Here is a 25983-nt window from a genome sequence, read left to right as displayed (position 1 = left end):
AACCCCAGTGCATGGGGAGAGATGGAGGAGCTCTGGAGCACTGGAAGTGATGCAGGCGGTCTGAGACGGTGGTGCTAGAAGTACCAGAAGTAAAGGAGGCATTCTGAGATGGTGAGGTTAGAAGTACTGAAAAAAAAGGTGTTCTTAAAAGCACTGGAAAGCCGGGCGCTGGTGGCTCACGCCTGTAATCCTAGCTACTCAGGAGGCTGAGATCTGAGGATCACGGTTCAAAGCCAGCCCGGGGAGGAGAGACCATGAGACTCCTATCTCCAATAAACCACCAGAAAACCGGAAGTGGCGCTGTAGCTCAAGTGGTAGAGCGCTCGCCTTGAGCTGAAGAGCTGAGGGACAGCGCCCAGGCCCAGAGTTCAAGCCCCAGGACCAACAAAAAATAAAAATAAAAGCACCGGAAGTGAAAGCTGAGATGGAGTTATAAGAACCAGAAGTAAAGGTGTTCCTAGACAGAAGTTAGAAGCATGGAAGGTGAAAGGCATTTGGAGACAGTAGCGAAAGTGAAGGAGACATTCTGAGATGGAGTTAAAAGCACCAGAAGTGAAGAAGCCACTCTGAGGCGGAGTGGCTTTCATGGCTGGTGACTGCATGCCTTCCTCATCCGGTAGACCTCAGTGCTGTTGCTCACACCGCACTGTCACCAGGCCAGGACACCTAGGCAGTGCTGCTGCATCCCCTCCCAACCTCCTGGGTACCTTCATTTTGTTAGTTTGGGAAACAGCCTGGACATTTTGTTACTTATTGGCATACATGAATTGTACAGAGGCTTTCATTGTACATTTTCATACATGTGTACAATGTATCCCAGTCCCCCTTCTTAAACAGGCTTCATTGTTCTGTTTTCATACATACAAATAGATGACTGTATTCATTATCCTTCACCCTCCTCCACCCAAACCTGTTTTCTTGTCATTATTTTAGAGTGTAGTAATTTCATCAAAGAGTTTCACTGTTACATCAGAAGTGTGTAAATTATATTTTGCTCAGAATAACCCTCTCAATTGCTTTGTTTTCTACACTAGGACTTTTGTAAGTCCTTTAGGTAATTTTCATCTAATAGGGATAGAGAACCAGAGGTGTGAGCCACCAGTTCCTGGACTTACCTGCCTGCTGGCTTCCCTCCTGGGACCTGTACCCTTCCACAGGGTGACTCAGGTGTCAGAGCTGCAGCTTTCATTTGGGAGGTTTAAGTGATGGTGGATTGGGAGCCCTCTGGTTATGCAGTGGTTCTCATGGCAGTTGTATGCTGGAATCACCTGAGCATCTTTTTTTTTTTTTTTGGGTCCGGTTGTGGGGTCTGAACTCTGGGCCTGAGCGCTGTCTCTCAGTTCTTCAGCTTAAGGCTAGCGCTCTACCACTTGAGCCACAGTGCCACTTCCAGCTTTTTTCTTTTTACTTATGTGGTGCTGAGGAATCGAACCCAGGGCCTCAGACATGCAAGGCAAGCCCTCTACCACTGAGCCACCTTCCCAGCCCTGGTCACCTGAGCATCTTTCATGTTGCCCTCGCTGACACAATTTCTCTCTCTCTCTCTCTCTCTCTCTCTCTCTCTCTCTCTCTCTCTCTCTCTCTCTCTTTTAATTCTTTATTGTGATTAACTGATTACATAATTTCACAAATTTCACAGTATTATGGGATAGTGATGCTTAGTTAAAGTCACAAATGCATTCTAACTTTCATGGGGCAAGTTGTCTATTGTGGTCTATGAAGTTTATGAGTTCTATGAACTTTGACAATACAGTTATTTCTTCCATATCAAGTGATATGTACATTCCTTTCCTTTTGCATAGCATCAGCTGTTCCCTTTTTCCTACTTGTTCCCTCCCTCCCATCGCTGCCTTTGAGTTCTTTAGTTTGTTTTGATCAATGTCCAGTGCAGCTGATGGGTCCCACTGTTGTATGTTTTCCCCTGATTCCCTCTAGTTCTGTGTCCTCTTCCTCCTGGTTTCCTCTGGTGTGCACATATACACCATATATGTGATCAACAGCATGGGGTTTGGCATGACTCTTGAGGAAGGGTTCTTTAACGGTGTTCTTCCTGCTTGTAGGTGTACCGCTCCCAGATGATTCCAGGATGAAGCCAAAGGCAGAACTCCCACTCTCTTCTTTCTTCTTTGTCCTCCACTCTCATTCTCCTGAACCTGGAAATGAGCACATTAGTTTCCCAAGTCAAGAGACTTGAGAAATGTATGGGGCGATTTGTCAATAAGGGGCTTTTCCTGATGCAGGCATGTTAAGTCCTTTTCTTAGACATAGCTGAGTACATACCTAAGCCCATGGTGAGGAGACATGTTACGTGACAACACTAGTTCTGCTTGTACCTGGTGCATTTCATTGGGGAGAATCTCAGAATGAGTTGCTGATGATGGCTTTTTTTCCCATATAATAAGGCCATGCCTTCTCAACCTTCTTTTTATTCTTTGGTATAAAACTATGTCAAAGAATCACTGAGAATCTTATTGGTGACAGTCTGTGTGTTCTCTCTCTCCCTTGTCCTCAGGAGTGCCGGGTGTCCAGGCAGAGCGCTTCCAGGAAGGGCTGGAGGTGAGGCACTGTGCACTGTCCCTGGTAGGGGAGCCCATCATGTACCCTGAAATCAATGCATTCCTGGAGCTGCTCCACCAGTGTAAAATCTCTAGCTTCCTTGTCACGAACGCACAGTTCCCCAAGGAAATCAGGTGGGTCATCCAGCTGTCATATTGGGTCTGTTTAAGTGGTGTGCTTGCATGGGCCCTGAAATGATCTACTTACCTTTGCTGCATTTTGAGAGGTAGCTGTGGGCCTACTCCCTACCTCACTGTATTAGAAAGGAGAACATTGGTAAGAAGAATAGAAGTGAAAACAAATTGCTAGGGGAAGTCAAAGGTGAATGCAAAGAGTGGGTTGTGCTGAATACCAGGAGGCTGAGCCAGGAGGATTGCAAGTGCGAGACCAGCCTGGGCTACAGGGTGAGCTTCCAGAGGAGAGATGTATGAAACCACAGGGAAGTCCTTACCCTGTCTGATGTTATGGTATGGCTGGCGTCAGTACTTTGGGAGAGGAAGGAACATTTTAATAAGAAACTTTGTAAGAGAGATGTGGAGTTAGGGTTTTTGTGACAGTTGTCCTATTAATATAGTTGGTGTGGCCCAGCAAGGGTGAGAAGGAGACTGGCAGTTGGAATTCAAGTTGGAAAGGAAGACCTTGCTCTCATGTGCACATACCATGCTGCCCGTGGTGCAGAATGGGGGAGAAGTGGCAGAACTTGGGGAGGAAGTTGTATCTATTCAGGCATGGAAGGTTGGAACCAGGTGGTGAGGCTGAGGCTCTTTAAAAGCTGCTGTGGAGGCTGAGGTTGTCTGTGAGATGCACAGTAACAGGTGATGTTGACATGGAGAAGACAGAGCCCAGTTTTTCAAATCTAGAATACAAGACAATGTCCCCGGAGTTCAAACTCTGGTACTCTCTCTGTCTCTGTCTCTCCCCTTTTCTCTCTTTCTCCCCTTTTCTCTCTCTCACTCTCTCTCTCTCTCACTCTCTTTCTCTCTCTCTCTCTCTCTCTCTCTCTCTCTCTCTCTCTCTCTCTCTCTCTCTCTCTCTCTCTCTCTCACACACACACACACACACATTGCATTCATGGGGGGTCTTGGAGCTAATTCCCCATGGACATCGAGGGCCAACTGTATGGTTGGAAAAAAAAACCCTAAAAATAAGCATAGTGAGACCTTCCCTCTCAACTGGTCTATGTCCTAAAACTCCCGAGTTTTGTGTCTGGACCTTAAAGAGAAACAAAAGCCTCAGGATGCCTTTGCTTTTCAACAAATGTTCTCATGACTTGAGGCCTCTCTGAGGTTAGGGCTCCCTCCTTCTCCCTACTGGGGCCAGAGGGAAAAAGGCTTGTACAGATCAGCCCCTGTGCTTTCTGCTGTGCTGGTCTCAGAAGAAGGCTGGATGAGCTCCACCTAGGCTTGTGGAGGTTGGGTGTTGGCCTCATGTTGGAGCACCAGTACTGTTAGCAGGTCAGCTCCTTCAGTTCACCTGAAGGGCAGCTCTCAACCACCACAGTCTTACCAGCTTAGTAACTTGGTCATGGGCTCTGAGCAGCTTCCTGAGTTTTACATGAAGGAAAAATGTGTTTGCTACAATTCTGCCCATAGTCTTTTGAGGAGAATCTTGGCCTTTCCCATTGGTTCTTCCTTGACATACTGGCAAGGGTTACCCTGGGCCTGGTGGCCTTTTCTGGTACGTGGCTTTTGCTAAGCGGCTTCAGTGCCTTTCAGGCCAAGCCAGTATTTGGTCCACAGAGGCTTTGAGTAGTGTGGCATGAAGTATTTACACTTGTGAAAAGAATCTAGTCAGAAGACTTAGGTTTGGGCTTCCTTTTGGGCTTGCAGTCACAATCTACATTTCTTGAATCACCTTGTTCTGGGTTTCCCTTCTTAGGACACTGCGCTAGGCAGTGGCTGTGGGCTTTATTGATGTGTGTGTGGGTTAGGAGAAGGGCTGTGGAGCCTGGGGGAGGCCTGGATTTTATCACTGGTGATGGCTGTTGTCTGTGGACCATTGCATAAGCAACTCGGCTTCTTCAGAACCTTGGTTGTTCGTCTCCATGACAGGCAGAGGCAGCAATTGTTACACTGTCATACTGAAAGGATTGGTGACCTGCTGAGGGTGGAGCAGGCTGCAAGGTGTGCCAGCGTGCCGTGTATATATATACCGGTGTCCTCTCTGCCCCCCACCCCATGTCCCCCTCCACTCCATGCCCCCATCTGCCCTTATCCCCTCCCCCCCACATCCCCTTCCATCTCTGCCCCTGTCCCTCTCTACCCTTGTCCCCCATCTCCCCCTTCTCATCCCCTCCTCTCTCCCCCTCCACCCCCATGTCTCCATCAGCTGCTAGTCCTAAGTTATTTGGTCTGATGTGACAGCCCTTTATTGCCTTAGAGATTTGAGTTTCAATAACATTGGATGTTTGGGCTGTTCTGGTTATTTTTTTGTCTTAAGAACTGAATCAGACTACTTGGATTTCTTGCAAGCATAAATCTCTACTTCATTTTCCCTTTTGTAGATGTGTTAGATATCATTCTGCCTTTCAAGCTACTTTTTTTTTTGGGTGGTAGGGTAAGACACGATACACTGAGGCTTAATAATCTCTACAGAAAGAGCAAAAGGAAGAGGCATTTCTTTATTTTTTGCTGACAGTTTTTATTTTAGACTGGATGGCCTAGTAGCAGTAGGCTAAGACTTTTCCATCTACTGAAAGAGGGGAACAAAACCTCATTGTACAGGGTAGCAAAAGCATGGTGTCTATACCCTTCAAAGTTAGGGTTAGATAAACCATGGTTGCAACCCCTCCCGACCACCCTCCTAACCTAAGGAGGGATTTCTATGTACATTTTGAGGATACCGTTCTACATGATCATTCTTTGGCAGTTCTGGGCCTTGCACTTGCTAGGCTAGCATGATACTGCTGAGCCAGGCCTCTAGTCTAGCTGCTCATTCTTAGCTCAAATTTGAAATCAGCAGACAGGTTATCACAGTAACACGGAGTCATTGGACATTGTTACTGGGCACTGGGTTTTTCATTTCCCAGATACTGTCCTTTTCACTTATTCTCAGCAGGGACATAGGAGTTATCATGGTGCCATTAATGACAGCGCATTCTCTTGCTCTTTGAAAACAGAAATGCATCTCTGTTCAGAAATGATGCATCTCTGTTTAGACTGATGGGTATGCTACTGGGGCCTCGGTGCCTGTCCTGAGTGAGCAGAGGCCAGTTCTAGGCAAAAGTAAGAGCCCTGAGCATTAGAAGATCTCTGCAAGTCCCTTAGTGGCTGCTGAGCCCCTTAGAGACCAGCTCAACTCCCCTAAGATCCTTTCTTCTTCCTCTTCTCTTTTCCTGCTTCTCTCAGATCCTAACCTGTGTTAGGATCTGTCTGTGTCCATACAACAGACATTTACAGAGTTAGTGTGACCTTTGGAGTTTACTCCTCTCCTTTGAGCATTAGCTTTATACCAAAATGTAGGTTTCAGGTGATGGTGGCCCACAGTGACTGTCCAGACAATCTGTATTAGGTGATTACTGTCGGTCATGAAAGAGATGCTGACCAAAAAAAGGGTGATGAGAAGCAGGTGCTGCTGTCCCAGATGCCTTATGTGCATTCTGTGTGGCCCATGCACTGGGCTCAGCCGTCCTGAACCATTTCCTGTTAAGATTCCCTTGTATCAGTACTGCAGAGGGGGCAGCACTAAGCTCGGTCTCTATTGACCACTTCCTGTTAATCCACTACTGTGGAGGGGGTGGCACTGGGCTCTGCTGCCATGGACCACTTCCTGTTAAGGCCCCCTTATCCAGTACTGTGGAGGGGGTGGCAATGGGCTCTGCCGCCATCCCCTTATCCAGTAGTGCAGAGGGGGCAAAGAAATGGGAGCTGTCAGATTTCTCTGTCCTTTTCTGACTTTGGTCAGAGCTTAATGAATGGGTACAGTTTATTGGGGATGGCATTTAAGCATTTAAATTTAACAACTTTAGTAACTACTGGTGACATCTGGGGGTTTTCTGTTTGTCAAGGAGCTAGATTATGGCAGATGTTTGTTTGGCCTCTGTTCCCCTAATATTTCCATCCATCAGTTAACAGTATCCACTAAAGATGTTGAAGTACTGCCTGTCTGAGGATAAAACCCTGGCCTGCCCCATTTTAAATGGCATATAGTGTGAGTCTGTGTTTATATTCATGGAAGTGTCAGTTTAGGGATGAATGTGGGGCAGATTGTGAAGTAGTTACAGGAACTAATGTGAAAATTTTGTTAGAGGCTTTTTCTTAGTACTCTTGCTTGGCTTTCTCCTGGTTTTGAACTCAAGCCCTATACCTTACACTTTCACTCAGCTTTTTTGCTTAATGTTGGTGCTCTACCACTTGAATCATGCCTCTAATCTAGTCTTTTTGCTGTCTAATTGAAGATAAAGTGTTGCAAACTTTTCTGCCTGGGCTAGTCTCAAACCATGATCCTTAGATGTTAGCCTCCTTTGTAGCTAGGGTTCTAGGCATGAGCCTGGGCTTTAGAGGGGTCTTTTTTTTTTTTTTTTTTTTTTTTTTTTTTTTTTTTTTTTGCCAGTCCTGGGGGTTGAACTCAGGGGGCACTGTCCCTGAGCTCCTTTTGCTCAAGGCTAGCACTCTATTCAACTTGAGCCACAGTGCCGCTTCTGGCTTTTTCTGTTTATGTGGTACTCAGGAATTAAACCCAGGGCTTCACACATACTAGCTAAGCGCTCTACCACTAATCCACGTTTCTAGCCCTAGAAGGGTCTTTTTTGTTCTCTTCTAGTTAGTTGTAGACTCACTGAACAGAGTATAACTAGGATACCTACTTGAAAAGCAGAGGCTTTGGAAATGAGCCAGCTAGATTCAAATATAACATGTAGAAAATATGATAGGTAGAAATGAAGCTATAAAATGAGTCCATGATTTTGGAGTTAGACTTCATTTTATTTATTTACCATTGGAAACATCCCTTACGTTGGAACAGGGATTAGTTTTAACTAATGAACATGTGTAGTTTATTAGAGATGACATTCAGTCATTGAAAAAGCAGACAAGGATGTTGCATGTTATCACATTGTTGTATGGGGAAGTAGCGGCCTGTAGACTGAATATAACATCTGGTCACCACTGTTTGTTACAGACTGCAGATTTTCTATCACACAGAGCCTGATCTAGGCATAATTTCTCTTTCTCTTTTTTAATTACCAAGAAACCTGAAGCCAGTCACGCAGCTCTATGTCAGCGTGGATGCTAGCACCAAAGACAGCCTGAGGAAAATTGACCGCCCACTCTTCAAGGATTTCTGGCAGAGGTTCCTTGACAGCTTGAAAGCCTTAGCTGCCAAGGTAAGAATTACGACGTGGCAAAGAGAAGGAAACCAAAGAGGAAAAAAAACAACAGACAAGTATTTTTTTTCCTGCTCTTTTCTCTTTAAAATAGAGTGAACAAAATCTTCATTTTAAGGAGTCATTTTAAGGAGTGTGCTGCTCATGTCTGCGATCCAGCCCTGGGGAGGCTGAGGCAGAGGGTCCCCAGGCCACCGCCAGCCTGGGTGACCAAGTGAGGCTCTCAGTAAACAAAATACAGTACAGACAATCTGCAGAGATTCTCTTAGCTTCGCAGCACTGCGTCTGATATGTAGATTCCGCTCTCTATGCATACTCCCAAGGTAACTAGCAAACCTAGATGACCAGCCATAGGTAGTTTAGGTTTAAATATCAAGTTAATTATCCTGAACTTCTAGAGCCAAGTCTCTACCCCATGAGTAATGCTGCTCAGAGTGTTCCTTCCTTTTCCTTGGTCCTGAAGTAATCTCCTATCACCTGAACCATCCTCCCTCCCTGCCCCTGCCCTTTTTACATTTTTAGTTATTTTTCAGATAGGGTTTCATGTGTTTTGCTACCTTGGATTTTGATCTTCCTCATGTGTAGCTGGGATTACAGGCATGGGCCACCAGGCCCCCCTTGGCTCTCCTCTTTGATGCATACCACATCTCAGTAGTGGGATTGGTGGGTCCTGCAGCACAGTTCCCTGTTCTCTTTGCCCTGGCTTTTCTCTGCATTTGCCCTGTGCTGCTGTTTGGGCAGTTTCTGTAGACTGTCCTCCTTTCTGGACCCTTGTGAGCAGTCCCTACCACACTGCATGGTGGGAAGGATCAGCTTAAAAAAAAATCACACTTCCCTGTTGTTGGTGTCTTTTGTGTTAACCCTCAGGTGACACTGTCTGGGCACCAGTGTGGAGGCGGTGCCCAGCACCTGGCTCCTGGTCCCCAGCACTCCTTTATCACTATCACCCTCACTGCCTGCCCAGGGACATTTCCAGACTCACCGTTCTCAACTTCTGCGCTCAGTCTCCAAGCCTTGTTTTCTCCTGGTCCTCAGCACTCAGAACAGCATGTTTCAGCTGCATCAATTAGTGTTTTTCTTTAATTTTTTTTGTTTTGTTTTGTTTTCTTGCCAGTCCTGGGGCTTGAACTTAGGGCCTGGGCACTGTCCCTTAGCTTCCTTTGCTTAGGGCTAGGACTCTACCGCTTGAGCCACAGTGTTACTTCTGCTTCTTCTGTGTATGTGGTACTGAGGGATCAAACCCAGGGCTTCAAGCATGTTAGGCAAGTACTCTACCACTAAGTCACATTCCCAGCCCTTAAAAAAATTTTTTTTGAGTAGTCATACAAAGGGGTTACTTTTCAGCATGTCAGTTTAAAGGTACAACACATCTTGATTAACATTTCTCCTTTCATCAATTAGTGTTTTCTTCAGCTGAGACCCAGTAAGCTGAGACCCAGGAAGATGGTGCCCATCTTCCTGATGGTTCAGTGCTGCCTAGCTTTTTCTTCCTTGCTCTATGCCTGAGAACATAAATCCTGCCTCTTTTGATTATTGATGTGGATGCTTTTTAAGAAAGGCAAAGGCACCACTTAGGTTTCTCAACTGTGATGAATTCGTATGGTGGCCTTGTCTCCCAGCTCCCCACTTATGGCTGAGGCAGGAGACAGTATGGGAACCAGCACCAATAGATGAGCAAAAGTAGCAGTGTGGCCTATCAGACTCCCCTGAGACTGGCTCTCCACACTGGGCTCGCCCCCTGACAGATGGCAGCTGTTAGAGACCAGCTCTATAGCTTGCTTTATTTCTTTGGTCAAGATTTTCCAGAGTTACTGTTTGGATATCCAGTCTGATTACACCTACTCTGGGTGGTCATGTACTGACTGCTGACTTTCTAACCCAAGAGCATTGTGACAGTAACTTTACTTTAACTCCTTGTAAGGGCAAACTTTCATGTCTACACATCAGGGCAGTTGTTTCCTCAGCTTCCCCCCTGCCCCCCCTCTACCCCCCACCAGTCCTGGGGCTTTAACTCAGGGTCTGGGCACTGCCCCTGAGCTGCTTTTGCTCAGGGTTAGCACTTTACCACTTGAGCTACATTGCCACTTCTGCCTTTTTCTGTTTATATGGTACTGAGGAATTAAACCCAAGACTTCATGCATGCTAGGCAAGCACTCAGTCATGAAGCCACATTCCCAGCCCTCCTAATCATTTTATAGCAACTTGAGTTGATGTTGCTCATTCTTGTATTGTTCATATTGTCATTTAAGAAAAAAGTTTGTGGTGGAGTCTGCTCTTAGAGGATTTTCTTCAATCAAGCCATTACTTGCTTCTGAGTATGTGCTATTATTACAGGTCATAGTAGGTTCTATCAAGAAAGGATTGCTCTACCTCTGTTTAAGGCTAGACAGTCCACATGCTGTTGTAGCTGTTTAATAGCCGTTGTTAATCACATTGTTACCAAGTGTGATGTCATTTGAGTTTTTACCTTAGAGTATCTTGTTGAGTGTTTGGGCCTTGTGATATACTCGAGGAAGGAAAGGCATTTGAAGAAAGAGAATTTCACACACTTTATAAGGAAATTCCCAAGATTTCCTGTCTTTATGAGACATTTCTGTCCAGGGGAGAAGGATTTTGTGTTTTCACTCTTGGCAAGCAGAATGTTTACATTTCCAGATTTTTATCCTTTGTCAAAATATTCCCTTAATATGAGAAGAAAAGTATGATAGTACCTAGTATGTGGGGCTAAACCACCATTCTGTCAAGGTAACAGCGAAACCCTTCCCTCTACCACACCTGCTTGTCAGACACTGCCTTAGAGTCTTCTGCACTGGTGATTATGCCCTGGTCAAGCGTAGCACAGCTAAGTACTTAATCCTCCACGGTGGAGCAGTAACCCTGATCTTTTTTGAGGCAGTGTATTTAAAGAGATAAAGTAAGTGTAGTCACCTGCCTCAGAAATGGGCAGCAGCCCTCTTCTCGCAGACATTTGGGTGAGTGGTTGACTACATGGATGAGATTACTCCCTGCCCAGTATTGAACTAAACCAGAGTGGTGTGCCACCCTCAAGCATGTTAAATACTCTGGTCTTCTCATATCAGATTATAAAGCTATTAAGTAGTGATTATGGCAGTTTGGGTAAAGTAAGGAACCTGGAGGTGGTGACTGTAGTATTCGATGCTCTTTTGTTCATTTCTCTGGGGTGAAGGGTGTATTTTTGCACACACTTGCTGTTACCTTTATCGTGTTTATAGCATCATGTCACAAGTTTTTTTCTATACTAGTATATCTATATCTATCTATAGATAGAGCTCTATCTATAGCTATCTATCTGTAGACAGATATAGATATAGATAGATACATCTATAGATAGATAATAGATACAGATCTTTTTGCCAGTACTGGGGCTTGAACTCAAGGCCCAGATGCTAGATTTTTGCTGTCATTTTATCAGTGAAGCTACAGCTTTTTTGCTGGTTAATTGGATATAAGAGTTTCATAGACTCTCCTGCCTGGGTTGGCATAAGTTTGAGTTTGGGGTTTGTATAAGGTTGTGATCTTCATACCTGTGTAGCTCTGTCTGTTTTGCTGCAACACTGGGGTCCTGTAAGGTTTCTTTTGTCTTGGTGTGTGTGTGGGGTTGGGGTGGGAGAACAGAACATAAATGGGACATTCATAGATACCAGTTATCAAGGTAATGTGGTGAGCCAGCAAACCCCTGTCATGTGGTAATTCAGAAGCATCCCAGAATTCATATTAGATGAAACTACAGTGAATTGGTGAAAGAATACTGCTCAGAGACACTCAAAATTGACACAAAGGTGAATCACCTCATTTAGGATTCTTATTAGTGGCATCTGACTGAGTTTTCAAGTAGTGAGGGTATTAATTGAGTCAGAAGTGTCTTTCTTCCTCACGGAAGTCTGATATATGTGAGAGAAGAGCTCAGCATTTGACTTTAATTCTGCTGTTTGGCCGGTCGCTGGTAGCTCACGCCTGTAATACTAGCTACTCAGGAGGCTGAGATCTGAGGATCGTGGTTCAAAGCCAGCCCAGGCAGGAAAGTCTGTGAGATGCTTATCTCCAGTAAACCACTAGAAAATGGGAAGCAGTGCTGTGGCTCAGGCGGTAGAGCACTTGCCTTGAGCTGAATTGCACAGGGACAGCATTCAAGCCCAGAGTTCAAGCCCCACAACTGACAAAAAAACCCAAAAAAACTGCTGTTTGTTTTATAGGTCACAGTGACAGGAACTCCAGCCATCACATTGGCATTCCAACCTGTGTTTTGACTTGGCACTATAAGGATGGGTTAAGAATGGAGTAAATCCTTTTTTATTGCTGTTGTTGGTCGTGGGGCCTGAACTCTGGGCTTGTACGCTGTCCCTCAGCTCTTCAGCTCAAGGCTAGCACCTACCACTTGAACCACAGTACCACTTCTGGCTTTTTTCTGCTTACGTGGTGCTGAGGAATCAAACCCAGGGCCTCCTGCATGCAAGGCAAGCGCTCTACCACTGAGCCACCTTCCCAGCCCTGGAGTAAGTCCTTTTATGATGATTTGTATAAGTCTTTCTTTTACATCTAGTTCCTTTACCACACTGGGCCAGAGGGAGGCTGGGTGTGCCTTTTAGCCAATATATTGTTATGCAGGGCTCTTGCTGATCAGTGGTCAGGGAGAAGGGGGACTGGCAGATGGCTAGCCATTTACCAGCAGTGGATTTACCATTGATTCCAAAAGTTAGGTAAGAGCTGGATATGCCTGAGAAATTGGGAGGAAGGGAATAGTAAAGATGAAAGGAGGACTTAGTTAATTTAGCTAAGGAGAGGAACTTACGTTTGATCTGCAGAAGGTTACTAATGCTTGTTATCAGAGCGTCTTGATGGTTTGGTGGAGACTGAAGGCAGGTGGCAGGTATTGGTCAGGACAAACAAGAAATAGCATGTTGGTGAGGGGCAGGAGGCTGGAGGGGGTGAATGGGGGCTGTTAGTTATTGAAGGTGAGAGATTTGAACAGGGGCCGGTAAATAAGGAGGCAGAGGTAGAGGAGATAGATGGCCTTTGTACATTTCAGTATACATGTGTTTCTGTTTCTCGAAGCATGGTTTCACTAGTGCCAAGGGATCCCTGGGAATGTATATGTGTATTCATTGTGCACACCCAGCAGTGTGTTTCAGTTGTGCTGGTTCTGGCCTCAGTGTAGAACTGGTGTCACTTAACTAGGCTTATTAAAAGGGAGAGTTACTTTTATTTGTCTCATTGCACACATCTTCATTTCTACTTTCACCTGGAGGAAAACGTGGGAGGGGGACACTCCAAGAGGCCTGGGAGGCTTGAACAGCCATTTTCAAAAAGTTACCATCACTTTCAATGTATTTTTAATGAAGTATACTGTGAACTTTCAAGTGTAGCATCCTTCCTGATTTGAGGTTTGGCTTTTTGCAGTTTCAATTATCATGGTCAGCTGCTGCTGAAAGTACTAAATGGAACATTTCAGAAATAAGCAGTTCCTAAGTATCATACTGTGAGCCATTCTGATTTGCCCTCGTCTTTCGTAAGACCAATATATCCAAAGTACCTGACAGTTCATCAGATGACAGTCCTGTCAATCTTCAGACTGATGGGACAGTGTTCATGCTGTATGCCTTACTTCTGTCAGACACATAGCCACCTTCAGTCACCAGATTGGCTGTTCTGGATCACATGGCTTGTGTTGAAGTAATTCTTACTTAATAATTCCTTAAGCACACTTTGGACATGACAAAGAGAAGCCATAAAGTGCTCCCTTTAAGGGAAAAAGGTGGAAGCATGTTGTAAGGAAAGAAAGGAACCCCGCGTGCTGAGGGTGCTGTGATGTTGTAATAACACATCTCCCACATGTGAAATTGGGAGAAGGGATGGATGTTATTTTGTCTGAGTGTTGTCCCTCCACCACAGTGGAAATCAATGCTTGGCCTTCAGCTAGCAGGCACTGAGTGTGCATGCAGGGACACCTGTGAACGTGGGGTGCATGCAATGTCTTGGGGTGAGGATGTATACACAGGGATACCCATGGCTATGGAGCTGTGTCATCTGGGGTTGCAGGCGTCCCTGGGGTCGTGGAGTGGGTTTCCAAAGACAAGGGGCTGCTGCATCTTAGAGGCAAGTTCATGACTTTAAGGGAAGCCTTCAGCTCCATCTCTGGGGAGAACAAGGGCAGTTTCCTTTCAGTGAGTAGATCTCATCTGTTTAATTCCTTCCACATACAATCATTCACGGCCTTATGCTTGAGGCTTATTTTAAGCATTTTAGCCTAGCTAACATCATTTGGCTAGGAATATAGAACCCTTTTAGGAGAATCATTGCATTTGATTTATGAAGAGTTTAAGAGGAGAGGAAAATTTAAAAAGAATGATCAGAAGCTAATTTCTTTTCTTGTTGAAACCAGAAATAAGGAAGCACTTCCTCAAATTGACACCGGAAAACCTCTAGTGCTTTTGGGAAATAAAGGCAGGAGAAATGATTTGGGCTTGTTTGATTTCTGGCAGTGTGCATACAACTTGCTCTTGTGATGTAGGCCCAGGAGAAGCAAGCACAAGTGGCCTTTGTAGGAAGAAAAAGACAACTCTGCCTTTGCCTGTGACACGCTGGAAATTCTATAGATCTCACTGGCAGAACAGTTACTTATCTGTGTCGGTTTAGTCTTTCTGGTGAGATGTTTTTCTAGCTTTGGGTTTGTGTTATATAAAATGTCAGTGTGGACATGTCAGTCATTTCTCCTCACCACACAACCCCCAACGAGGTGGGGAGACCCTAACCTCAAGAAGCCTTTTACTGTGTTTTTCACTCATTTTGGCTATTAACTGTGTTGGCTTTCAGAGCTAACTATTGAAAGATTTATTTTCCACAAGAATTTTTTTCTTCCTTTCTGCCTGAGGCTCACAATAGAACATTGCTGTCTTTTGATCTGCTGCACTAAGCAAGTGTCTAAAGTGTCTCCTGGATGTGGAGGCACCCGGAACGCTGGGCTGTGACTTTGATGTGTCTAGGCCCACTGCAGGGAACGCTTTTGCCTTGCCCAGGGCAGAGGCAGTGCCTGCCCGGGGACGGTGGGAATGATGAAGGATTTGGTTGTGCAAGTGGTACTTGGTCTAAAAGATAGATTTTCCCTGCTTTTCATTCTTCCTATAGTTGCTTTTTTTGCTTTTATTAAACAATGTACTTTCAATCTGCTTTGTTCACCTGCAAACAATTTTACCTTATTCTTTAAATAGGGGTGTCCCATTTCCATGGATTTGTTACTTGCTGCGCTTCCCTGGTTGATTGTTAGCTTACTATGTGCAGCTGAGGATACTCTTTCTTTCAGTGAGCTTGTCCTAGAGGACAGACCTAGGTGTGTGGAAGTGCCAGGATGGCACCTTCTGTGCACATGGCTTCTCTGGCACACATTGGCTTCCCCATTTTCAGTTGTTACATGTTCCATTTGATAATATTTAGAAGCCACTAGGGACACCTTAAATCCATGTTGGAACACATCTCTTAGGATTTCCTGACTGCAGGACACCACGTTGCTCTTGGTGACTTGCTTCCATAACTTCTCATGGCAGGACAGGTTTGGAGACTGCCACAGCTTTGAGGACACTGGTCACGCATGTCATAGCATCTCCTTCAATTAGGACTATCTGATGTCTTTCTCATGGTGAGATTGTGGCAAGGTGTCTGGCAAGGTATCTGTGGGGAGGAGACTCTGAGGCTCACTTGCACTGTGCTGTGAAGTTCTGTGGTCTTGATACAGCTTGCCTGGTACCCCCGTTACTCAGTGTGGGAATCAGTCTCTGCCCTGATGACTCTTCCGCACCATCCATCTGCTCTTCCTCCTCCCCACTCACTGGCAAACCCCCATCTTTTTTCTGTCTCTGTAGTTTTCCAGAAAGTCATGGTAACTGGAGTCATGTGGCAGGTAGACTCTTCCCTATTGGAAGGCTCCTCAGTTTTGTAGCTTGATGGCTCTTTCCATTCTATTGTTAAGTAGAGTGTTCTCTGAGTCCAATAGTCTCTGGCCTCAGGCATGTCACCACAGTGTTAACCAGTCCCCTCCTCACCACAGTGTTAACCAATGTGACTATTTGCTTTTCACCTGTTACCTGGGATAGCCCAGAGACAGGCTTGGGCCCAGGGGCCCTGTGTGCATGTAGTGCTGTGCCTTATCCCATACCAGTATTCTACACCTTGGCCTCTGACAGTCTTTAACTTTTACTTACACTTGTATAGTAGGGCAGTGTAGAATGAGGAGACAGCAATGCTGAGAGCCCCTTAGGGTTCTTTCTCCAGGTCCTCCTCTCTTTCTCCTTCCCCACCCCGATTTCCCTCTCCCTCTCCCTCCCTACTTCTTTCTCTGTCTCCCTTTTCCTTCTCTCCCTCCCTCCCAACCTTCCTCTTTCCCTCCTTCCTTCTACCCTCTCCCCGGCCCCCAAGCTGTCTGGCTGCTTCCTTTGCAGTCATTGTTCTTGTCTGCTAGCTGCCAGTGCTCTCAGCCACACTGTCTAATTTTTCTGTACTTCAACCTTCCCTCCATTGCCTGGGCTCGGGTTGCTGCTGTGGGAATAGGTCCTCGGTCTTAAGTGATTCCCATCATTGTTGTCCTGGTCGAGGTCTGCAGGCTGTATCCTGCTGTAATCATGGTCTAGGTCCATGATTCTTGTGTCCCATGCGCCAGTGCCCGTGCAGGGTCTTCTCAGGTATGCTGAACCCAAGGCAGATCTTTTCTATGCCCTTTGCTTGGCCTTTAAGCAGGAGAATTTTCTTTGTGGGATCTGTTAGACCGAGGCAGGAGAGTTAAGCCAATCCAGTCCCATCTGCAGTCAGTAGCCACCTTTTCCTGTGCGAATATGTTTGTCACTCATGCTATGTCACATGGATAATTTTGTTTCTAGCATTTTAAAACAAGTATTATAAAAATAACTGTCATTAATGTTCTACTCTAGAACAGTTATTTACAGTGGGAATAAGGCAGGAAAAAAGCAAGCTCCCCACTCCTTTACCTCTCTCCTTTCTGAGAATTACATTTGTTCTGACTGCTGTGTTCTAGTATATTCCTTGGAAATGTAGGGTTCATCCACACCATTCTGAAATGTCATCTTTAGTGTTATTGAATGGCTGAATCATTAAACATGTAGCCTTTCCTTGGGAGCAATACTCAGTACTATAAGTAAAGCTGGAAGGGGATGTCCTTGTTCATTGGTATCTGTCTACAATTTTGTCATTTCCATTGGCCTGAAGTTTTAGAAAATAGAATGGGCAGGTCAACAGATGTTTATACTTCTCAGATTCCTTAATCATGTTGCCAAGTTCCTTTCCAAACGTTTGCATAGGCATGAGGATGCCTGTCATGCTGAGCCCCAGGCAGCATAGAGCACTGCTATTTTAGACTCTGCCAACTTGATCAGCCAACATGGCACCTCATTACTGCTTCAATTTACATTTCTTTGATTACTAGTAAGCCAGTACCATATTTTAGTGTACCGTTTTATCTTGTTTTGACACAGCTCCGACTAGTTTGTCTTGAATTGCAAAGATAAATTGAATTGCCAAAGCTAAATCTTTGACATTAAGGGCTGCAGTCTAGGTGGGAGAGAATATCCTTACCCAGAATGTGAAGCAGCAGAATTCAAACTCTTAGCCTCATACTTGTAAACCTTTCATGATAGATATGTGAGCTAGCCAAGAGAAGCAAGATGACATTGGCTGCAGTACCTGCCAGCCCCCTTGCTTCTCCTTTCATGTGACAGAATTTCTTACATTACTTTCCCTTGAGTACTTTTGGCACTTTCAGCGTTTTCTTTATTTTCTATAAGCTTTTGTTGTTGTTGTTGTTGTTGTTGATCATGGGGCTTGAACTCCAGGCCTGGGTGCTGTTCCTAAGCTCTTCAGCTCAAGGCAAGTGCTACCACTTGAGCCACAGCACCACTTTTGGTTTTCTGGTGGTTTATTGGAGATAAGCGTCTCATGGCTTTTCCTGCCTGGGCTGGCTTTGAACAGTGATCCTCAGATCTCAGCCTCCTGAATAGCTAGGATTATAGGTGTTAGCCACTGGCACCCAGCTTTTTTTTTTTTTTTTCATAAGCCTTCTTATTGGCTTGTATCACACACATGAGATCTCAACAGTTATCTGGATGAATCATTGTGTCACCAGGAAACCAGCAAACTTCCCAAGACACAGAACCTTGACCACACCCTCTGAGTCTACGCCATCCCTCTTCCCCACATCTCTCTCTTACTCTGACCCATGGCCCTGCATGTGTTTGAGCTTTATGGGAATGGGATGATGACAGTTGACCAATGAGGACCCATGTAATTTTCTTCTGTGTGTGTGAGCTCCACCCATTTGCATGCAGCCAAGGGTCATTGCTCCGCATCTGTATGGGCCCCCGTTGTTCTGCTCTTCTGTTCTTCTCTTTTGCATTTGCAAAAATTCAAAACAGTAGTGATCAAATGCAGTTTTGACATTGCAGTCTAAAGGGAACATGTGCTGAGCTGACCTTGGGGGTGGAGCACTTTGCTCTAGTGGACTTCATGTCTGTACTCTGTTGTCAGATCAGATCCATCATAATCTTTGTGGTGGAACTGCACAAGAACAGGCAGAGGGGCTGCATGTAGCCCATGGTTCATCCTTCCTAATCTCAAATCCCTGTGTTGACACAGATTTGTGAACAATATGTTTTCATTTGTTCAGAATGCCTTCATAGAAAAAATGATGTTTTACTTTGTACATCACCTTTATAATAACTAAAATTAGTAATAAAAATGGTGTTTTATAGTTTTCTCTAAAGAGGACATGTATGATTTTTGTTAGGGGCATTATAGATGTATAATAATGTTGGGGACCAGTGGGAAAAGATATTTACATTTTTTCCAGTTTTAATTTTAACAGACATGTAGAAATAAAATAGATTTGTGAACATTTACCATAAATTTAGCAACTGTTCTAAAATGACTAATACTTATATAAAATGACTAATACTTATATATATGTATATATATGTATATATATATATATATATATTTCTTGTAGAGTACAAAGACAGGTTTCTTGTTTTTTCTTTTTTTTTTTTTTTTTTTGTCGGTCGTGGGGCTTGAACTCTGGGCCTGGGCGCTGTCCCTCAGCTCTTCAACTCAAGGCGAGCGCTCTACCACTTGAGCTACAGCGCCACTTTCTTGTTTTTTCTTAAGATTCAGGGTTGGACTTTTTGTTTTGGTCATGGAGCCTGAATTCTGGGCCTGGGCATTGTCTCTCAGCTCTTTAGGTCAAGACAAGCACTCTACCACTGAGCCACCTTCCCAGCCCTGGAGGTTGTTTTTAGTATTTACTTAGTATTTAGTATTTAGCATTAACTTAATATTTAGTATTTAGTATGAATTTTGCTAGTCATTAAGTCCCTTTTGTTTCCTAGCTTACAGAAATTGTTTTTTTGTTTAAACCATGAATGGGTGTTGAATTTTTAATTAAATGCTTATTCTACATCTACTGAGATGGCATGATTTTTTTCCTTATTTGTGAATTAAAATGATTTTTAAGCACTACAATGTATTTCTAAAATAAACCAATTGGTTATTATGTATCTATTTTGTGTATCATGGGTTATAATTGTAAAGATACTTCCATCTCTGTTTATGAGCAGTGCTAAACTATAGTTTTCTTTTTCTGAGTGACTTTGTCAGTATTCAGTCCCAGCATTATGTTGACTTCATAAAGGCCAGGGAATGGAGCCTCATTTTCTTCTTCAGAGGATTTTTTTTTTTTAATTTTACTTTTATTGTCAAAAGATGATATGCCATTGGAGTTGCAGCTACATAAGGTAGTAAGTACATTTCTTGTCAACTTCAGAGGATTTTGACATCACAACAAAAGCCCATTACCAATGATGAGCCATTCAGAGTTTTATTGGCTTCGTAAGTTGCATTTTCCCTGGACTTCATTCATTCAGTGTTTCACAGTGGTGTGGGAACCCACTTGTAATGCTCTCTTCTCTGCTTCTTCTCATCCATGGCTATCCTGTTAATTCTTATCAGTTTCTCCAGTTATTTCTTAATGTTCTCAAAATTTTTCTACAAATAACTTCTTGGGATTGTTGCTTATCTTTATGTTCTGACCATTTCCATTTCATTTCTGCCTTTTTGTTTTCTTTTTTCTCCTTTATTTATACTACTCTTTACTTTCTAACTCTAACTCTTTAGGTACACGTTATGTAACTTATAGATAATAACTCTTTGTTTCCTTTTTTTTGTCAGTTGTGGGGCTTGAACTCAGGGCCTGGATGTTGTCCCTGAGCTTCTTTGTGCTCAAGGTTAGCACTCTACCAATTGAGCCACAGTGTTACTTCCAGATTTTTTTTTTGGGGGGGGGTCCGGTCGTGGGGCCTGAACTCTGGGCCTGGGCGCTGTCCCTCAGCTCTTCAGCTCAAGGCTAGTGCTCTACCACTTGAGCCACAGCACCACTTCTGGCTTTTTTTCTTTTTGCTTATGTGGTACTGGGGAATTGAACCCAGGGCCTCATGCATGCAAGGCAGGCCCTCTACCACTGAGCCACCTTCCCAGCCCACTTCCAGATTTTTTTTAAATAATTTTTTCATTGAGATTAAGTTATTACATAAATTTCACAGTGTTGTGGGATACTTAGTTAAAGTGCTACTTAGTTAGAGTCACATATACATTTTAACCTTCACAAGGCAAATTGTCATTAGCATGGCTATAAAGTTTGTGAATTCTATAAGCTTTGACAATACAACTATTTCTTCCACATTGGATGATACATACATTTCTTTCCTTTTATAAGCTGTTCCCTCTTTCCCTCTCATTCCCTTCCTCCCATTGCTGCCCTTGAGTTGCTTAGTTCATTTTCATCAATATCCAGTATAGCTGATAGGCCCCTGTGTTGTAGTTTTTCTCCCTGTTTCCCTTTGATTCTTTGCTCTCCTCCTAGCTTCACTCAGATGTACACACACACACACACACACACACACACACACACACACACACACACACACACACACACACACACACACACACACACACACACAATATACACACACATATCCACCATATGTGGCAAGAACATGGAGTCATTTAGAAATTATATGACAAATTAAGTACATGTACTTTGTTTCTTGAGTCCTGTTTACTTTGGATTTAACATTCACATATCAGGGAGACCATGTGCTGTTTGTCTCTCCGATCTTGACTGACTTCACTCAAAATGATTTGCTCTGATTCCATCCATTTCCCTGCCATTATTTTGTCCTTTCTAATGGCGGCATAATATTCCATTGTATATAGGTACCAATTTTTGGATCCATTCATCTGATCTGGGTTGTTTCCGTATCTTAGCTATTGTGAACAGTGCAACAATGAACGTGGAGGTGTTTGTGTCCTTTTATCCTGGCTCCTGTTTCTCAGGATAGATGCCTAAGAATGGTATGGCTGGGTTATAAGGGAGGTCTATTTTTAGCTTTCTGAGGCACCTCTAGACTGCATTCAAAAGTGGTTGTATTAGTGTATATTCCCACCAACAATGTAATAGGGTCCCTCTTTCTCTGTATCCCTGTCAGCATTTGTCATTGGCTGAATTTCGGATGTGGGCCATTCTGACTCTGGGGTAAGGTGGTATCTCAGGGTTGTTTTTTTTTTTCAAATTCTTTATTGTGATTAAGTGATTACATAGTTTCCCAAATTTCACAGTATTGTGGGATAGTGATGTTTAGTTAAAGTCACAAACACATTCTAACTTTCATGGAGCAAATGTCTATAACATTTATGAGTTCTGTGAGCTTTGCAATACAGTTATTTCTTCCACATTGGGTGATATGTACATTTCTTTTGTTTTGCATAGTGTCAGCTGTTCCCTCTTTCCCACTCGTTCCCTCCCTCCCATCGCTGCCATTGAGTTGCTTAGTTCATTTTGATCAATGTCCAGTGCAGCTGATGAGTCCCGCTGTTGTATGTTTTTCCCTGATTCCCTCTACTTCTGTGTCCTCCTCCTGGCTTACCTCCAGTGGGCACATTCAGGGTTGTTTTTACTTGTATTTCCTTTATAGCCAAGGATGATGAACATTACTCATGTGTTTCTTTGCCATTTTTTATCTCTTCTGAGAAGTCTTTCTTTAGATCCCTTGCCCATTTAATGATTGGTTTGTTAGATTTGAGAGGGATTCGTTTCCTGAATTCCCTGTATATAATGGATATTAGGCCTTTGTCTGATAGGTTGCTGGTAAATATTTTTTCCCAATTGGTTGGTTGTCTTTCTAGTTGGGCAGCTATGTTTTTAGCTGTGCAGAAACTTTTTATTTTAAGGTAGTTCCATTTGTCAAGTCTCTCTCCAATTTGTGACCCTGGAACTCTCTGTTCAGGAAGTTCCTACCTGTGCCTATAAGTTCAAGTGTCTCTTACTCTGTCCTGCAGTAGTTTCAGAGTTTCAAGTTTGATGTTAAGGTCTTTAATCCATTTTGAGTTGATGTTAGTACATGGTGACAGGCTGGGGTCCACTTTTAGTTTTCTGCATGTAGCTGTCCAGTTTTCCCAGCACCACTAGTTGAAGAGGCTATGTTTCTTCCACTGTATGTCTTTGGCTCCTTTGTCAAATATCAGCTGGTTGTAGGTATGTGATTTTATTTCTGGATCTTCTAATCTGTTCCATTGGTCTTCAGGTCTGCTTTTGTGCCAATACCAAGCTGCCTTTGTTATTATGGCTCTGTAGTAGAGCTTGAAATCTGGTATCATGATCCCTCCTGGGTTGTTTCTTTTGCCTAAAATTTCTTTGGCTATTCTAGGCCTTTTGTTGTTCCATATGAATTTTTGGATTGTTTTCTCTATTTCAGTAAAGAACATCATTGGGATTTTGACGAGGGTTGCATTGAACTTGTATATCAATTTTGGCAGTATAGCCATTTTCACAATATTGATTCTGCCTATCTAAGAACATGGAAGGTCCTTCCATTTTATGGTATCTTCTTTTATTTCCTTCTTTAGATTTTTGTAGTTTTCACTAAATAGGTCCTTCACCTCTTTGGTTAGGTTAATTCCTAGATATATTTTTTTGAGGTTATTGTGCATGGGGTTGTTTGCCTGATTTCCCTTTCTGCTTTACATTGTTGGTGTACAGAAAGGCAACTGATTTTTGTGGGTTAATTTTGTATCCTGTTACTTTGCCGAAGTGGTTTATAAGCTTTAGGAGTTTGGGAGAGGAGTTTTTGGGGTTCCTAAGGCATAAAATCATGTCATCTGCAAATAGGGGTAGTTTAATTTTTTTCCTTCACTATGTGGGTCCCTTTAATGTCCTTTTCTTGCCTTATTGTTCTGGCTAAGGATTCCAAAACTATATTGAAGAGAGTGGAGAGAATGGGCATCCTTGCCTTGTTCCTGGTTTTAGGAGAATTGGTTATAGTTTTGTCTTGTTTAGTATAATATTGGCTATTGGTCTGTCATATATGGCTTTTATTGTTTTAAGGAATGTTCCTTCTATTCCTATTTTCTCCAGAGCTTTTTAACATGAATGGATGTTGTATTTTATCAAAAGTCTTTTCCAAGTCTATGGAGATAATCATGTGGTTGGTTCTTGTCCTTGAATCTGTTGATTTACGTATTTTGACTTACGTATGTTAAACCATCTCTGCATCTCTGGGATGAAACCTACTTGATCATAATGTGTGATTTTTTTTAATATGTTTCTGGATTCTGTTGACTAAAATTTTATTGAGGAGCTTTGCATCTGTGTTCATCAAAGAGATTGGTCTGTACTCTTTTTTGTTGTTGTTGGATCTTTGCCTTGTTTGGGGATGAGTGTGATGTTGGCTTTGTAGAATGAGTTTGGGATTTCTCCCTCTGCTTCTATTCATGGAAGAGCTTGAGGAGTATAGGTATTAATTCCTCTCTAAAGGTCTTACAGAATTCTGTAGTGAATCTATCTGGGCCTGAGTTTTCCTTATTAGAAGACTTCTGATTGCTCCCTCTATCTCATTGTAAGTTATTGGCTTGTTTAATTAATTTACTTCTTCTTGGTTCAGTTTGGGCAATTTGTATTTCTCTAAAAATTCATCTATTTCTGCTACATTTTCCTTCCTTAGTGAGTACAGATTCTGGAAATAGTTCTTTATGATTGTTTGGATGTTTTGGATGTTTGTTGTAATTTTTCCTCTGGCATCCTGATCTTATTGATTTGTGTCTCTCTCTTCTTTTTTTAGTTAATCTTGCCAGAGGTCCGCCAATTTTATTAATATGCTTTTTAAAAAACCAGCTTCTTGTTTTATTAATTTTATTTATAGTTTTCTTAGTCTTTATCTTGTTAATTTCAGATCTTATTTTATAGGTTATCTCATTCCATCTAGTAACTTTAGGTTCAATTTTTTTTGCTATTCTAGCAGTTTTAGTTGCATCATGAGAGTATTTACTTGGTCTGTCTATTTTCTTGATGTGTACACTGAAAGCAACAGATTTATCCCTGAGGACTGCTTTTGTCATGTCCCAGAGATTTCTTTCATTGAATTGTAGGAACTTTTTAATTTCTTCTTTAACTTTTTTCTGTGATCCAGGTGTTGCTCAGAAGTGTGCTGTTCAATTTCTATGTATTTGAGTAATTTCTATGGTATGCTTTGTTACTGAGAACTAGCTTGATTCCACTGTGGTCAGATAGAATACAAGGGATTATGTCGATCCTGTTTTATTTGCTTAAATTCTTTGTATGAACTATGATATGATGTATTTTTGAGAAAGTTCCATGGGCTGCTAAGGAGAATGTGTACTGGGTTGTTTTTAGGTGGAAAACTCTGTAGATGTCAATTGAGTTCAGTTGAGATATCATTTAATTTGGAGGCTTCTTTGCCAATCTTGTGGTTTGTAGACCTGTCCTTGATGAGAGTGGAGTGTTAAAGTCTCATAGTATTATTGTATTTGGATCTATTTTTTCCTTTAAGTCTGAGAGTATTTGCTTAGCATATTTGGTTGCTCCAATGTTTAGAGAGTATAAATTGATAATGGCGATAGCCTCTTCTTGGATTGTTCCTGTATTAATATGTAGTGTCCTTCTTAGTCTTTTTGTATTGATTTTAATGAAAAGTTTATTTTGTTAGATATCAGGATGGCAACTCCTGCCTTCTTGCTGGGAGCATTTGCATGGTAGATCTTCCTCCATCCCTTTACTTGGAGTTTGTTTTTATCTTTTGCTGTGAGGTGGGTCTCTCTCTCTGGACCTGGGCGCTGTCCCTCAGCTCTTCAGCTCAAGGCAAGCTACAGCTCAAGCTGTTTTCTGAGTGGTTTATTGGAGATAAGAGTCTCACATCCTTTCCTGCCCAGGCTGGCTTTGAGTCGTGATCCTCAGATCTCAGCCTCCTGAGTAGGTAGGATTGCAGGAGTGAGCCACCATACCTGGCAAGAGATGAGTCTCTTGAAGACAACAGGTGGATGGATCTTGTTTTCTGATCCAGTCTGCAGTTCTTTTTCTTTGGCGAATTGGTGAATTGAATCCAATAATATGTATGGTTATCATAGAGAGGTGCATTGTGTTTCTTGTCATTTTCCTGCTTTCCTAAGTTTTTCGTCTTTTCTTTCTTCCTGTGCTTACTAAGTTTGTCTTCTAGTGATATCTGTCTGATATGGATCCCTGCTCTTGTTTTCTTCAGATTGTATTCCCCCTCTTAATAATCTTTGTAGTGTTAGCTTATTGTTTATTAATTCATTTAGTTTTTCTTTAGTATTAAACATTTTAGTTTCTCCATCGAATGTGAATGCTAGCTTCTCTGGATATACCAGTTTGGGTTGGCAGGTACTGGTTCTCAGGACTTGGATGGTACTTTCCCAGGCTTTTCTTGCATTCATTGTCTGTGTGGAGAGATCTGCAGTGATTCTGATTTTTTTTTTCCATTGTAGTATAGCTCCTTCTTTGCTTTTGCTGCATGCAAGATAGTTTCTTTATTATTCAGAGCTAGCCTTTTTACTATGATGTGCCTAGAAGTGTTCCTCCTGGAATCCTGTTTGCTAGTTATTCTGTATGCTTCTGTTATGTAGGTGAGATTTTTCTCTTTTAAGATTGGGGAAATTTTTGGTAATAATTTTATTGAATAAGTGTTGTACCTTTCTATTCTAGTATCCCTCACCTTTGTCCATCC

At 42.9% G+C, this 25983-nt stretch overlaps 1 protein-coding gene across 5 annotated transcripts in view; it reads left to right on the top strand.

The window, feature by feature from the left end:
* The window catches only part of LOC138836913 (S-adenosyl-L-methionine-dependent tRNA 4-demethylwyosine synthase TYW1-like), an 83326-nt gene that overhangs the window by 37396 nt on the left and 19947 nt on the right, over positions 1 to 25983 (top strand). For all 5 annotated transcript variants that reach the window (XM_070035606.1, XM_070035604.1, XM_070035605.1 and 2 more), the window contains 2 exons: positions 2513 to 2690; positions 7744 to 7879. In XM_070035606.1, coding sequence (XP_069891707.1) covers positions 2513 to 2690; positions 7744 to 7879 — 314 coding nt within the window. The remainder of the gene's footprint in view (positions 1 to 2512; positions 2691 to 7743; positions 7880 to 25983) is intronic.

This window comes from Dipodomys merriami, unplaced genomic scaffold (assembly GCF_024711535.1).
Source record: "Dipodomys merriami isolate MVZ:Mamm:240054 unplaced genomic scaffold, mDipMer1.0.p SCAF_26, whole genome shotgun sequence".
NCBI lineage: Eukaryota > Metazoa > Chordata > Mammalia > Rodentia > Heteromyidae > Dipodomys > Dipodomys merriami.
The sequence above is the reverse complement of the archived record's forward strand: the minus strand, read 5'-3'. Positions and strand labels throughout refer to the sequence as shown.